Here is a 15,493-nt window from a genome sequence, read left to right as displayed (position 1 = left end):
ATTAGTATGTAGCTATTCACTGCTAGCATGTTTAGCATGTTGGAAGTACTGTTTGCTAGCATGTGTCAAAAGAGCCAACCGCCATGTCTCTATATCTAACCGTTCCCTGTCCCCTATATAGTGCACTATGTGCCATTCACCATGTAGAAAATAGCAAATGTGTGAACAAGTGACCAATTTCAGCCGCAGCTTCAGCGTCTATTTAGGGGGCGGGACACTTCAGATTCTAGAGAGCATTTGATTGGACAGAAGATGTGATGAGAAGCTGAAGTCCGCAGTGATGGCACAAAAATCCGTGATCCATTTTAGCGGAAGTGAGAGACTGTAAGTTTTGAATGCTTTCATCTCCTAAATGCGAATTTTGTCATTGTTTTGGAACACACTGTGCAGCTTATTCATAACCTTAAGGCTAACGTATTCATACTAAAAGCTAAAAAACTTACATTTTGATTTCAGGGGGCCTTTAATGACAGACGACATTAGTGCTGCTGTGACTTTAAGATCTGCCATAGCCGAACATGACGCGGATCTGACACACTATCACACGCATTTCATTTTCTCACAACTCTTTAAGTTAATTTGCATTATTTAACTCATTTAAGACTGCTCTTATGAGAATACTCGACAAAGCAGGCATTTTGGCATAATTCTGTGTGTTATTGTTCATTGTTGTGCGAAAGAGAACTCCATTCTGATGCGCTGTCTGTGCGCGCGATGCTGAGCGTGTTTTTCTGTGCGCCGTGTGTGTCACAAGCGGCAACCTCCCGCAGTTTCTCTTGAAGCCAATACGGAAGTGACTTAAACAGCAATTCATCGACTGGCCACTAGAGACCAGACTAATGTCATTGGGCCCCATGTTAAAATGCCCAACTTTACAGCAGAAAAACACATGTTTACAGCCTGGTACAAATTGTGGTTTTGGTCTATATGGCTAATTTTGTCCTTCATGACAACTGTGAGGGGGGTGAATTTTTTTATAACTCAGTCGTTTACATTATATAAAGCTTTAAAGTCCTGCATAATTAAGGGAGTGGCCACTTTGAGTGACAGGTGGATAGCCATTTATCTGCTGTCTGTTAGACATCGCGTCACCTCAGCTCCACCCACGTCTTGCCTCTTTGACCATTTTCTATTAAAAGGGAGTGATGCGCGATGACACACTGACAAGATGGCGATGGCCAGCTCATCCCTACTTTGCGCTTAAAAACGACACTACGTCCATATTTTTTTTACAGTCTATGGTGTGTCAGGACATTCATAGACAGTGCGTTCTCTTCTGTCTTGTCGCGCTTGAATCGTTTAAAAGCATTTGCGTGAATAAGAGTGTGATCATATAATGGATAAGACAGAAAAAACTGAACTGCGTTAATTGCGTTAAATATTTTTTTACGCGTAAAACTGGAAAAATGTATTGCATGCGTTAACGTGCTAATTTTGACAACATTATAATATATATAAATTCACCTAATTTATGCCGTAAATGTATCTGCGATACTGTAATATACAAGTCCACTTATTGTACATCTGCCTTAACTTTGTTTTTCATTCTTTTTTCAGCCGGAAGACAACAAATAGATAAGACTGCATCTGATTTCTCTGGCTGTCTCTTCTCGGCTCTTTGCCTATGCTAGTCTGCATTATGACAGGAGCCCACTTTTCCCTCAGCTCTGTAATTGGAATGTGGGCTGGCAGTAGGTGTGAAGCAATGGGGTCTTGGAATTGGGTGGCAGCAGTCAGCCCCGGAGAACCTGTCAGAATTTATAGAAAGGCAAGCCATGTACTCCACTTTATTCAGAGGAAACTCTGCATTTTAATAGCTGTAAGCGTTTCAGTAATTCAAGGTGGCGTCATTAGAGGCTTATTTATTCACTCTGGGGCTGAGAGACAGAAAATTTCTCCCCCATCAGCTGTGGCAGCTCCATCTCAGCGCCTCCCGCCGAGGAGAGGAGGGAGAATTAGAGTGGAATGGGCAAACATGACAATCGTGCAACAGTTAATGAATTAAACCGAAAACAAAGCATCAGGTTGTCTTGAATAGGGCCTTGGGGTAGGGCTTTAGCATTGTCTTGTTTTTCTCTTGTCGTCATTACCTCACCAATTGAACAGACTGAGTGGAAATAAACAGGTTAAAAATATCTATGGCCACAAGCATTGGGGTTGACACTTGAAATGGATTCATAGAAGTCAAATTGTGGTTAGACCTTGAGCTTGAGATTAAATAACACGTGCTTTCATTTATGAATTTAGTGATAGTTAAAAGAGCATGCCGAGATAGGTTGTTGACCTTTACATCTGTTTATGTTGCAATTTCAGTGGAGTGCCAAGGTATACCAGTCTCTGCTTTTTTAAGCTACTTGAAAATACAGAGAGGGTTTCATTTCATCTGATAATATACTCTGTATTCACAGGTGGTACACACAAGACCAGTAATGAAAGTCAAAACTGTCTCGTATTGTAATGAGAGATATTCCTCCAATGCACCAAATCCTCTGGACTTTTTCACTGCCAACTTATAAGCTCAAAAAGCTCAATTGTTTCGACACAATTTTGCTTTTATTGCATTGCAAAAGGAAAATGTCTGAGGGGGGAAAAACAATAACAAAAGACTTCAAATCTCATGGTGCGCATTCAAAGTGGAAGTTCTAGAATATATGGCAAGATGATGAAACTGATGTTTCTTCGAACATGTTCAGCTTAAAGATCTGCAAAGCCCCCAATCTCATTTGAAGGGCCGGTACCTGACTCCTCAGGCATTGACTAATAGGGTCTTGATCCTGTTGAAGGCAGATATGATCAGTAGACGAATGCAACATTTTCCATTTGTGCTATCAGTGATTGTGGACATTTGTCAACAGTGGGAGGAAGTTCAAGTAAACCTGCAGCGGAGAGCATGACGGTCAGATCAGTGCTTTCAAACAATGAAAGGGTTCATTAGAATTTCAACTCAACTATTTAGTGCCGCAGATGACAAAAACCATGATAAGAAAGACCTAAACTGGAGATCAAATAGTGTAGGAGTGAATGATGTTGCGGTTTGTTTGCAAGGTACAAATTCCTGAATGTTTGGTTTCTTTTTGCTTGGAAATGGCGGAATGTCATTGAAAAATGGAGTGCCTTATCATGATTTCAATTGGTATGCTTTAATTGCTCTTATTTGGATTCTGTCAGTGTCTTGTTTTCATCTAATTGATTTTCCCCAGATGAGTATGGCTTATTCTATAATAGCAATAATTCATGATTATATATATTGCAGCTGGTTATACATGTATGCAGTGGGGAGTCTGCCTATTAATTGACATTTACAATAAAATAAAAAATAATTACAACTCAATTTACTGTTTGAGAAGACCAAATAAATATCTCTCGAGATGGTTTGGCCATTATACTTGCATCTCCAGTAAATGTATGGTGTTTAGAATATTATATTGGGAGAAGAGAGCGAAATGATCAGTCTAGTTAAATGATATGCACTTCAAACAACCTGAATCCTAACTGGACCTCAAAAAAGGAACAAAGGGAATAGCTGATTTTGCAGACTCCTGACAATTTATTGCCTTTTTATGTAGGAAAGCAAAACCAGGAGGTTAGACATTAATTCATAAACCCCTTGACAGCTGACGTGGTTTTGAGAAGAGAGTGGAGGCCGTGTGTGATGTAAGGTGGGGTGTAAAGACAGATTTACATCTAGACTTTTTTTTTTATATACATCTACAGAAAACCATCACTTTAGTTTTAGCACTGGAATTTTAGAATTCCTAGAGTCAGATGTTTTATTAAAATGTCTAATGATACAAATTCATTTTCTTGTAATTTTGGTCACGCTTTAGATTAGGGTTCAATTCTCAATATTAACTAACTATTGACTTCAACGTTTGCCTCAATAAACTCATAATTACTGCTTATTGATGGTTAGTAAGGTAGTTGTTAAGTTTAGGTATTGGGTAGGATTAAAAGATGTAGAATATAGTCATGCAGAATAATGCAATAAAGGAATAGTTCACCCAAAAACTAAAATTTTATGTTTTTCTGCTTATGTCTTTGTTTCTTCAGTAGAACACAAATGAAGATTTTTAACTCCAACCGTTGCCGTCTGTCAGTCACATAATGCATGTGAATGGGGTCCAATTCTATTAGAGTAAAAAAAACCATGCACAGACAACTTCAAATTAAACCCTGCGGCTCGTGGCGACACATTGATGTCTTAAGACATGAAACGATCGGTTTCTGCGAGAAACCGAACAGTATTTATGCTATTATTTCACCTATTATTAGACAAATGTCATCAGCTCTCCAGACCGCCATAACTTCCTGCGGATAAAGTCAAAATACCAGCGCGGTCATAGATATATACATAGATGCCTCATTAGTGCCTGAGCGGATCGGTCGAATGAGGAATCTACGTATATATTTCTTTGATCGCGCCGGTATTTTGACCTTATTCGCAGGAAGTTATGGCGGTCTGGAGAGCTGATGACATTCGTCTGATATGTTTCGTGTCTTAAGACATCAATGTGTCATCACGAGCCGCAGGGTTTAATTTGAAGTTGTCTGTGCATGTTTTTTTTACTCTAATAGAATTTGACCCCATTCACATGCATTGTTCGACTGACAGACGGCAACGGTTGGAGTTAAAAATCTTCATTTGTGTTCTACTGAAGAAACAAAGACACCTACATCTTGGATGCCCTGGGGGTAAGCAGAAAAACATCAAATTTTCGTTTTTGGGTGAACAATCCCTTTAATATGTGCTTTACAAGTAATAATATGCAGCCAATATCCTAGTAATATGCATGCTAATAAGCAACTAGGTAATCGTGAGAATTGGACCTTAAACTAAAGTGTTACCATATTTTTTGGGGGTCCAAGTATGAAATTCTATTATGTCAGCATTATTACTGTATACTACTTTTTCTTTCTTAAAATTAATATACTGAACAATAGATGGTTGAAATAGGGAATACGTTAACCTGGTGTTGCTATAGTTTTTGGTTTTATTGAATTAAATTAATGATATTTAATTTATATCATCAAGCTCCTTGGCTCATGGATAATGAATACCCATATTATCATTTATTTAAATCATATTACACTTAGGCTTTATAACATACTTGTGAAGTAATCCTAGGATTTTCACGATGTCAGAATGAAACCAGTGGAAGATGATTTTCTGTTCTCCCAATGTCAATAATGATCAAAAACGTGTTGATCTTTAAATTGAACGAGTGATCACAGGTGTGGTCTGATGTAAATGGCTGTATCTCCTTAATTAAAATGACAGATTTTCACAGAATTTGACACATACGTAAAACATAATTCTAAGTGGGACGTCATATTTTGCAGTGAGACCCTTCTACGACTATATGGGCTTATCTAAAAATTATATGGCTGCTTTTAGCCATCAACATTAGACAATGTTAACAATGCCTGACAAAAAAATTAAAGCAGAAATATGAATGACATATTGGGATAAAGTGGGATTGTGTTTGGACCTCGGTAATTGCTGCTTGCAGCTATACTGCCTCTTGTTGTTGTTTACATACTTGACTTTCTAGATTCAGGATTTTGGCACTGAGCTCATTTGCAGCTTTGTTTATCTAACTGTTTGTTTTGTTTCGCAGTTCCTCCCAAAATCTATGACATTTCATCGGACATTACAGTAAACGAAGGCAGCAATGTTTCACTCATCTGCACAGCCAGTGGGAAACCAGAGCCCAAAATATCTTGGAGACACATCACACCATCAGGTGAGTTCAAAGCAGTTACTATAAAATAATGCAGTGTTAGAATGTTACTTCAGATTCTTAGCAACAGACAACGAATTGCGTGCCTCATATTCATGTGTTTTGGACTGTCACGGAAACACAGCACTTTGAATAAACAGTTGTTTCAGCATTTGAGGAGAAAAATGTCAAAATGGTGACAGAAAACGCAACAACTGGAGAGAAGGCACCATTTCATTGTTACCTTTTATATCGTTCGAAAAACCCGTTCAGGATAAACTCGGCAATATACAACGATCAGGCATAACATTATGACCTGATGAAGTGAATAACACTGATTATCTCTTCATCATGGCACCTGTTAGTGGGTGGGATACACCTCCCTAAGCATTGGTGCAGACCATATACACCCTTCATGGAAACGGTATTCCCTGGTGGCTGTGTCCTCTTTTCAGCAGGATAATGTGCCCTGCCACAAAGAAAAAATAGTTTAGGAATGGTTTGAGGAGCACAACAACGAGTTTGAGGTGTTGACACGGCCTCCAGATTCCCCAGATTTCAATCCAATGGAGCATCTGTGGGATGTGCTGAATAAACAAGTCCGATCCATGTAGAACCCACCTCACAATTTACAGGACTTAAAGAATCTGCTGCTAACATCTCGGTGCTAGATACCACAGCACACCTTCAGTGGTCTAGTGGAGTCCATGCCTCAACGGGTCAGGGCTGTTTTTGCAGAAAAAGGGGGACCAACTCAATATTAGGATCATAATGTTATGCCTGATCGTGTGTATAATATGACGATGCGCAATGCTAATGCCTTTATGTAAACATATCAAAACATATAATTCATCAAATCTGTGACAGTGGCACCACAAATGTGCAAATAAGATCGTTAACCTGGGGTTTAGGAATGTCCAGTGTGAAACATCAATTTATGAATACCCAGGATTAATTAGTAACCCCGGATAAATTATAAGCAGTGTGAAACGTGAAGGAAGATATCCCAGGATTGCGTTTACCCAGGGTTTACAATGACCCAGGGTTAACTATTCAAGTTTGAAAAGCCCTCATATGTTAGACTGAATTTCACATCGACAGAGTAGAAATGTCTGTCCCAGTTGTTCAGTGTGGTGGAGTTTAGAGGCTCAGAAGATTATGGTGATTAAACTAACATGTTTCTGTTCTAAACCCTCCATAATTGAGTTTAGGGAAGGCTTTTAATCAATTATCGCTTCATTTTGCTGTTGTTCTCTCACAAAGACGTCTTCGATTATATTAAGTTATCACTCTGCTACAGCGTAAACAACAAGTTGAGGATACATCAACCTCATCTTTACCTTTCATAGTTTATATTCAGCTGTTAAAGCAGAAATTTTGGCACATTTTCAAAGCGAATTGAAAATTCAGTACACAGCAGTATTTTTGAGTGGTTGTGAATTTTTATTGAAGTCAGCTACACTTATCTTTGGACTGCCATATTTATTTCATTCTCCAGTGTATTTTGCGATTGAATTGCTTTTTGAGATTCTGATCAAAAGAGTCATAAAATCACTACTTACCAAAGGTAGGATACTTCAAATTATAGAAACGCCAGAAACCAGATGAGATGTGCGTCATATTAACTCCATCCTCAAACAACCGTCCTGCATATGGTGAACTTTCACTTTTTGGGCAACAGATTCAGTCTGGCTTAGATGTGAATGAAAGCAATTTGTCTAAACTATCCGTCTTCGGGCTAATTAACGTCTGAGTGGGCAGAGAGGATGACAATGAGCGAGAGCCAGTGACAATAGAAACTTTTGAATATTAATAATATTGCTGCTTCTGCCACTGAAGGTTGTGATGTACTAAAAAGATTCATTTACAATATTTAAATGGCAAAAAATATGCATGAAACTGATGGTTGTATGAGGCTACCAAAATACCTGAAAAAATGTTAAAGGCTCAGCCTTATTTTATCCTTTTTTCCTTTGGACAAGCCAACAATATATTCAGACTGATATCATTATGTACCATTAAGTATAACAGTATTTGGTGCATATATGGCAGCATTGTGGTAACAGTGCAGAGCTATAATCACAGTAGCTCCTGGCCTGTTCTTGAATGACCCTGCAGGAGGCTGAACAATGCCCCCACTCCCATCGGTTCAGCCTATAGAGCCACTAGATTTAATTGCCGAACTACTTTAAATGCAATTGGCCCCATTCGTTTTTGTGTGTGTGTCATCAGACCTTTGACTTCTGTGCATCTAATAATTGCTTGGCATATGGGTCTTTTCATTGATATAAACCTAAGGGGTAATTACTCTTAAAGGCCTTTTAAAGACATTATGTCTTTAAGACCTCTCAAAGACCTTTCACTTGTAACGATGAACAGCTTTCCATCCGATTCAAAGGTTTGGTCCACAAGAAGTATTTGTTATAAATGGTTGTTGACTGATTGTTTTACCATGCTTAAGTATTCACAACGTTTGTAGGTTTTTAGACTAAAACATGCAATATGGATGTATTGACATAATCTAAAATATGAATGTATTTACATATGCACAACTTTAGAAACATTGGTACAATAAGCGATTGGTCGTGAAGAGTCAAGTGAGCGCAACAAGTGCCTGAAATACTTAGTCCGTGTACATTTCTCAGTATAGCACAGGCTAGAGTAGGGAGGGAAAGAGGAGGAGAAAGAGGAAAGGAAAGTTTTTTTTTTTTTAAGAGGTTAAGTGCTCATGGAAGAGATGAGTTTTTAGTTGACTTTTGAGTGTTGTCAACGAATCATCGAATCATATTAATTCCATGAATTCAATATTCAAAGATTCGTAAAGGTTTGTCGATTTCTAAAGCTGTTCATATGCAAAATGTGTATGTTTAAAGGTGTCATGAACTGGCTTTTTAAAATTTGTATACTGTTGTCTGAGGTCAACTTATGACGTTCGCATGGTTTTTACATTCAAAAACATCATAATGAATAAGTAATAGGCTATTTTCTACCTCTCTCCTGCATGCTCAGATTTTATGGGCGTGCCGCACTGAAGACTTCGAAGTAAACGCCCACGGCTAGGATTGGATAAGATTTGCATATTTAAAGGGATAGTTCACCCAAAAATGAAAATTCTGTCATGATTTACTCACCCTCATGTTGTTCCAAACCTGTATGAGTTTCTTTGTTCTGCTGAACACAAAAGAAGATATTTAGAAGAATGTTTGTAATAAAGTAGATAGAGAAAACTTTGACTACCATAGTAGGGGAAAAACTATGGTAGTCAATGGTTGCTCTCTCTGTTTAGTTACAAACATTCTTCTAAATATCTTCTTTTGTGTTCAGCAGAACAAAGAAACAAGGGAAAGTTGATTTCTCAATTCATCATCCCTTTAAGATGCTGTCAATAATGTACACTTCAGTTACGAAAACTAGAAGCACACCATGCACAAACACTTGAAATTATGTTGAACTGATTTGCTATCATGATCACTTGTCACAGCAGAACTTCATTTCCCATAATCCTTTCTGCTTCCCTCCTGCACACACTCTACTATTACCCGCACCTGCAATTAATTACACTCATCAGCTCCCCACTACAAAAGCCTACACCACACACACTCCCATTGTCTGGTCTCACCCAAGCTGTGGATATTATCCTTACTTGAGATACTTACCGCTGTGTTCTTCTCATTGTCTCCTGTCCTACCTGTCTCCTTCTCCAGTTCTACTAATTCAAGTATTCAGAGTCATACTCATGTGTAGGGTGCATGTGGTGCAACATACCTGTATTCTACTGCTTCATCTTCATCATCTTCATGGTTGTTCTCTGCCTGCAATATACTTACCGTTCATCTGTTTGAATAAAAATAGTTTGTTAATCACTACTTCAGAGAGTATGTGTTTCCTGACACTTGCAAGTATATAGCACAGCTGCAGATTTTAAATGAGTACTGGAGAGCTTTAAGGGCCAGATTTACTAACAGCTTGCACCAACGCAAGCTCTTTTAGAGTTAAACTGCTGTCTGGATTTACTAAAGACACACGGTGAAAAATGTGCGCTGAAAAGGCATGGACAGGGATATTCTTGCGGCTGATCTTATTGCATATGCATTTGTAGGAGTTTCCCTTTCAGATGCTAAATTTATGGGAGGAGAATATTTAAATGAATCATGCAAGGTGATTTACTAAGGTTTACGCTAGTCAATTTACTGGTTTTTGTGCCATTATTTACAGCCTAAAAAAAGCACGTCTTAAACCAGATGCTGATGTAGATTGCGTTGGGCATTATTGAATTTTTTTTTTTTTTTTTCGTTGGGCATTATTGAAATGATCCGGCTGTGTCTGTGTTCTTTGATTTGCGCGTTGTCAGTATCACGGGCAGAACTTCCCACTCCCATCAGCGTTTTTTTGGAATTGCGCTCTGTTTAGAAAATATGGCCCTTAAAGGGTTAGTTCACCCAAAAATGAAATTTCTGTCATTAAGACCTCCGTTCATATTCGGAACACAAATGAAGATATTTAAGTTGAAAGCTGATGGCTGAGAAAGGCTTCAGATAGGCCTCCATTGGAATTCAGTACATTTATACTCTCAAGACCCATAAAAGGCACTTAAAACGTCGTTACAAAGTCCATCTCACCACAGTGGCTCTACAATAATTTTACGATACGACGACAATAGTTTTTGTGCGGAAAAAAAAATCAAAATAACACCTTTATCCAACTTGTTATTGTCTTCCGTGTGTGCCTCCACGACGCATGCGCGAGAATATGACGTAGCACCAGGGTTCGGGAATCCATGAAATGCACACTTAAGCCCCATTTTGAGAACTACGCCGAGACCTAAAGCACGATCAATGTTGAATCCAATAGCTTAGACACGCGAGTCTTCCTCTGCTTGTAAACAAATCGCTTCTGGGTCATGTGTCCGAACGCCGGATCTGCGTCATATTTTCGCGCATGAGTCGTGGAGGCACGCACGGAAGACAATAACAAGTTGGATAAAGGTGTTATTTTGATTTTTTTGTGTGCACAAAAACTATTGTCGTCGCATTGTAAGATTATTGTAGAGTCACTGTGGTGAGATGGACTTTGTAACAACGTTTTAAGTGCCTTTTATGGGTCTTGGGAGTGTAAATGTACTGAATGCCAATGGAGGCCTATCTGAAGCCTTTCTCAGCCATCAGCTTTCAACAAAAATATCTTCATTTGTGTTCCGAATATGAACGTCTTACGGGTGTCGAACGACATGAGGGTGAGTAATTAATGACAGAATTTTCATTTTTGGGTGAACTAACCCTTTAATGATGACTTCCTTTAAATGTATTTGTATTTTACTACTTTCAGTACTCAGGGCGTTGAAAATGGCTTTATAGACTTGATTTCAAATGCTGTAGGCTAGATGATGATAGATCCTAATGTGAGCCCTATATAGGGACGTATTGAGGGTGCAGGGCGGCCTCATGCTCTCCGTACAGCCTGGCCCCGCACGCTTGATCCCAAACATGCTTTCATAAGCTTTTTCCATTGTGATTTAAGGCCTCGGGATATAAGGAACTCTGACCTTTCAAATAGCTGACTATAACACTTCAGATTTGATTTTTTTTTCTCATATGATAAGGCTACAGTGAAGCGTTCAATTGTCCTTTGTCAATCCTTTGTTCGTGCCTCTGCCTCCCAAAATTGTCTTTACTCTGGTTTATTGTTTCCTGAACAATAGCTCTGTACTCGGCACTGACAGTCTGTCTAAACATCGCCAAATGGTTTCAATACAAAGACCAGCTCTTATAAAGTGCTCGGACAGATATTCACCAATTGTTTTGGGGCACTTTGGGACAATGAGGAGGCTATCAGGGTTAAGGTGAGATACCGGGAATGGAAAAGTGGAGGCGGTTCAGGTGCGTGTGCGTTTTGTGTGTGAGAGCCAGAGAGCGAGTATGTGTGGCGGTTGAATGATGGTTGATGGTTCATTGCTGACAACTCAATGAATGCCTGGGGGAAGCCTCTCATAATGCAACATTTGGGCTGCTGCAGTATTCTCTCACAGGTTAAGGGAAGGGATGTACAGAGAACTGCCACCTTAGCCCATAATGTATTCTTCACCAGCGCTCATCATATCAGCAGCAGGCAGACCTCAAGGAAATGTACTTTGTGCTCTCCACACAATGTGGGAAAGTGCTTACTGTGACTGCACTTAACACAGAGCAATGTGGAATCCTAGATTAACCTTGCTATGATTTGGCTAATTTGGTTGGAGTGACATTTCCCAGAAGCTCCGGTGAGTCCCTCTTGAGCTTTTCAAATAACTCTCAACATGCACAATTCGGGAGGCAGCCGAGATTTCAGATGATAAGGGACACGTTTACATTTGAATACATTTCTGGCATGTAATCAGTGTCCCTTGAGCCTTTGAAATGCTCCTGTGTGTGTGTGTGTTTTTTTATATGGTATAGCAAACAAGTTGGTTGTTATATCAAAGGTTGATTTGACAAAGGATCCATTCTTTATTAAATGTCACTAAACCTTGGTAATTTCCTCTTTTGGTGTAATCAGTAAGATAAATGAGGGTTCATTGTGAAGTCTCTGTTAGGAAAAAGAAAATAAATCACTGAACTAAGGGAATCATGGAGTGAGTTAATCACTGATAATTATCCCTCTGGTTTTTAGCTGGAGGAAGAAATATGGTAGGTTGTTGTTGATGTTTGTTCATTTTGTAAGTTTGGCTCTTACCTGAGAACAGTTGTTTTTATAATGTGATGATTGTCATTGCTGTTATTTTGATCACATGGGTAGGCCTATTCGTATGTAATTTGTCAAGTGTTTGACACATACATTTACTTACATTTCCAGAGACACTGAAACGTACAATGTTGACATATTTACAGGACTAAATCAATTTGACATTGTTTTCAGTCGCATTTATTTCAGTCACAGTTTACTCATCTATTTAGTATGACATTTCGCTCTTTTCTGTGACTTCTGCTGCAAACTTGTTTCGAAGGATTACAAATGTTAAACAAGTCTACACTTTAAACCCTTAAAGTGAAAAGCATTTCTGTAATCGTTTAACCATTATTTATCATGTAATATTTATATATATATATATTTATATCATTTTCGCTCGCCTGTGTTGTCGCAGATTGTGACATTCCATGCTTCAGTTGATGTGTGTTTGAATGCTATGGTTTGAATGAGAAGCGCGCGCCTTCACGGAGGAACATTTTCAGCGATTAATTACTTTAAATTCTACTCTGTACCTCTTAGGCTCGTACAAAACGTATATATACTGACAGAGAAGACTGCGACTGCAACACGTCATCATTTGGATTACTTTTGGTACTGTTTTTAACATTTTTGCAATATATAAATTATTGTGATTCCACTTGTCTGTCTGTTATTTGTCTTTATCTATAACTCTATATGAGTTATGGGTTGGTTAGGAGATAGTAGTGGGATTAGCGGCTCAAAATATATTTGTAATACTTAATTGTTACTAAAAGTGTCATTTTCCTACACATTTCTGTCTGTTATGTTTTATATATACTTTTTATAGCCTTTATAAAATGGTTGTTTAGGTTTGGGGTAGGGTCAAGGGATCTAAAATTTATCTATATCAACAAATCTTTATGATATACATTTTTTTCAAATATTTTATGTTTTTTAGCTGTAACTACACATTAAAGTCATACGTCGGGTCAGAGGTCACCCGTCCGCCATAACTCGAGGTCTAGGTAGGTACTACATTTGAATTTGAACTTACTTCGCTATGTTCAGGGCTGTCCAATCCTGCTCCTGGAGGGCCATTATCCTGCAGAGTTTAGCTCCAACCCCAATGAAACACAGCTGAACCAGCTAATCAAGGTCTTACTAGGCATACTAGAAAATTCCAGCAGGTGTGTTGCAGCAAGCTGAAGCTAAACTCTGCAGGACAGCGGCTCACCAGGACCGAGTTTGGACAGCCCTGTTTTATATAGTATGAATGTGTGTAGTATGAATGTAATCCAGACGTACTACAGCCGCCATGTTGTCATTATCATGTGACCTACCAGCATCAGTTGCGTCCCTTCACCTCCATTCATAAATCCTCTCCTGTGGCCTCATGTGATAATAAAGTGTCCATTGAATGTGCACTAAAAAGTTACCATTAAAGTTTAGTTCACCCAAAAATGAAAATTAGCCCATGATTTACTCACCCTTAAGTCATCCTAGGTGTATATGACATTCTTCTTTCAGACGAATAAAATCCTGGCTCTTCCAAGCTTTATAATGGTAGTGACTGTTGCTCTGTTTTTGAAGTCCATAAAAAATGCATCTATCCGTCAAATAATGTGCTCCACACGGCGGGTGGAGGGTTAATAAAGGCCTTCTGAAGCGAATTGATGCGTTTGTGTAAGAAAAATATCCATATTTAAAACTTAATAAAGTAAAGCTCCAGCCAATCACCTTCTGTGGAAAAGTGTTGAAAGTGCCTTCTCGCAATTCAAGATGCGTACGCAACGTCTGACGAGCGTACCTGGTAACGTAAGCATTTGCTTCACTTCAGAAGGCATTCATTAACCCAATGGAGTCATATGGATTATTATTTCAGATGTTTGTCTGTTATCTGTTTATTATTTCAATTATTATTGATATACTATTAAAATATTTATTCATATTTTTCATATTATATTATATTTTATTTTATTTCAGATTTGTTTAAGTTAATGAAAGCAATTTTAAATACAAGTTTATTTAGTTAATCTTTTAAACATTTTACTTCCGAATACTTTCTATGAACATTGCATGCACTATATCCTGCTTGACTTAAATCTTTTATTTTTGTCCTGTCAAAGGCTGTTAGATGTCGTGCGAAATACCATATAGTTTTTATGGTGAAAGAAACAAAAAAAATATGTAGGTTTTGGTTGAGCAATCTCATATTATGATTCCTTTGTATGTATGTATGTGTGTATTAGACATGTGCCGGTGTTCTGTCGATTTGTCCTACCATGTCAGATTTTGCTACCGCCCATTAAAACAGTAGGTAGCACGATTCGACAGCAAAAAATGCTGCCTATCAGATTGTGCTACCAGCATCATATTCATCTGATTTGAGGCTTTATTAATATCCATACCTACTCCTACCCTGAACCTACCCTTAAAACTATGTAAATATTTTAAATAAATAAATATTAAATATGGATGTAAAATGCTACCTATCAGATTATGCTACCAGAATCATATTAATGTGATTTGCTTTATTAATATACATTAATATCCATACCTACCCCTATCCCTACCCTAAACCTACCCTTAAAATGTAAATATAAAAAATAAAAATAAAAAATATTGATGTGGGCATGCGCAGTAAGCCTTGGTAGGACAATCTGACGGGTAGGATGAAATGTCAGGACACCGGTAAACGGTAATACGATATACCGCAATAATGAACATGCACAATATTGTTATCGTGGGCACTTCAAAATACCGTGAATAATTATTTATTACGAATTATTCCGATTTTTAGAATGAATTTTAAGAATACTTTACCGTTTCAAACTGTTCAAATGAAAATGAAAAACACGTCAAAGAGGAACGCACACTGATGTAAATAGACCATGCATGAGCCGAGCACATGGCGGAATGAGATGCGCTGAAGTGCACATTCATTCTTCGACAGCAGAGGGCGCTGACGGAACAGCAGAAATGCAGCCGTTTCCCCAGTAATCACATAACCTAATACATAATACTTAAAGACTTAAGGCTATTCATTTTCAAACTTGCATTTTATATTTTAATCTGGTCTAAATTGCATG

The 15,493-nt window shown here is 38.2% G+C and overlaps 1 protein-coding gene across 2 annotated transcripts in view; it reads left to right on the top strand.

Annotated features, from left to right (window-relative positions):
* Positions 1 to 15,493, top strand: part of negr1 (neuronal growth regulator 1) — a 165,461-nt gene that overhangs the window by 57,663 nt on the left and 92,305 nt on the right. For both annotated transcript variants that reach the window (XM_079840678.1, XM_079840677.1), the window contains exon 3: positions 5,619 to 5,744. In XM_079840678.1, coding sequence (XP_079696804.1) covers positions 5,619 to 5,744 — 126 coding nt within the window. The remainder of the gene's footprint in view (positions 1 to 5,618; positions 5,745 to 15,493) is intronic.

Source organism: Gobio gobio (assembly GCF_949357685.1).
Source record: "Gobio gobio genome assembly, chromosome: 17".
In the NCBI taxonomy this organism is placed as follows: Eukaryota; Metazoa; Chordata; class Actinopteri; order Cypriniformes; family Gobionidae; genus Gobio; species Gobio gobio.
This window is presented reverse-complemented; position numbering and strand designations above follow the sequence as displayed.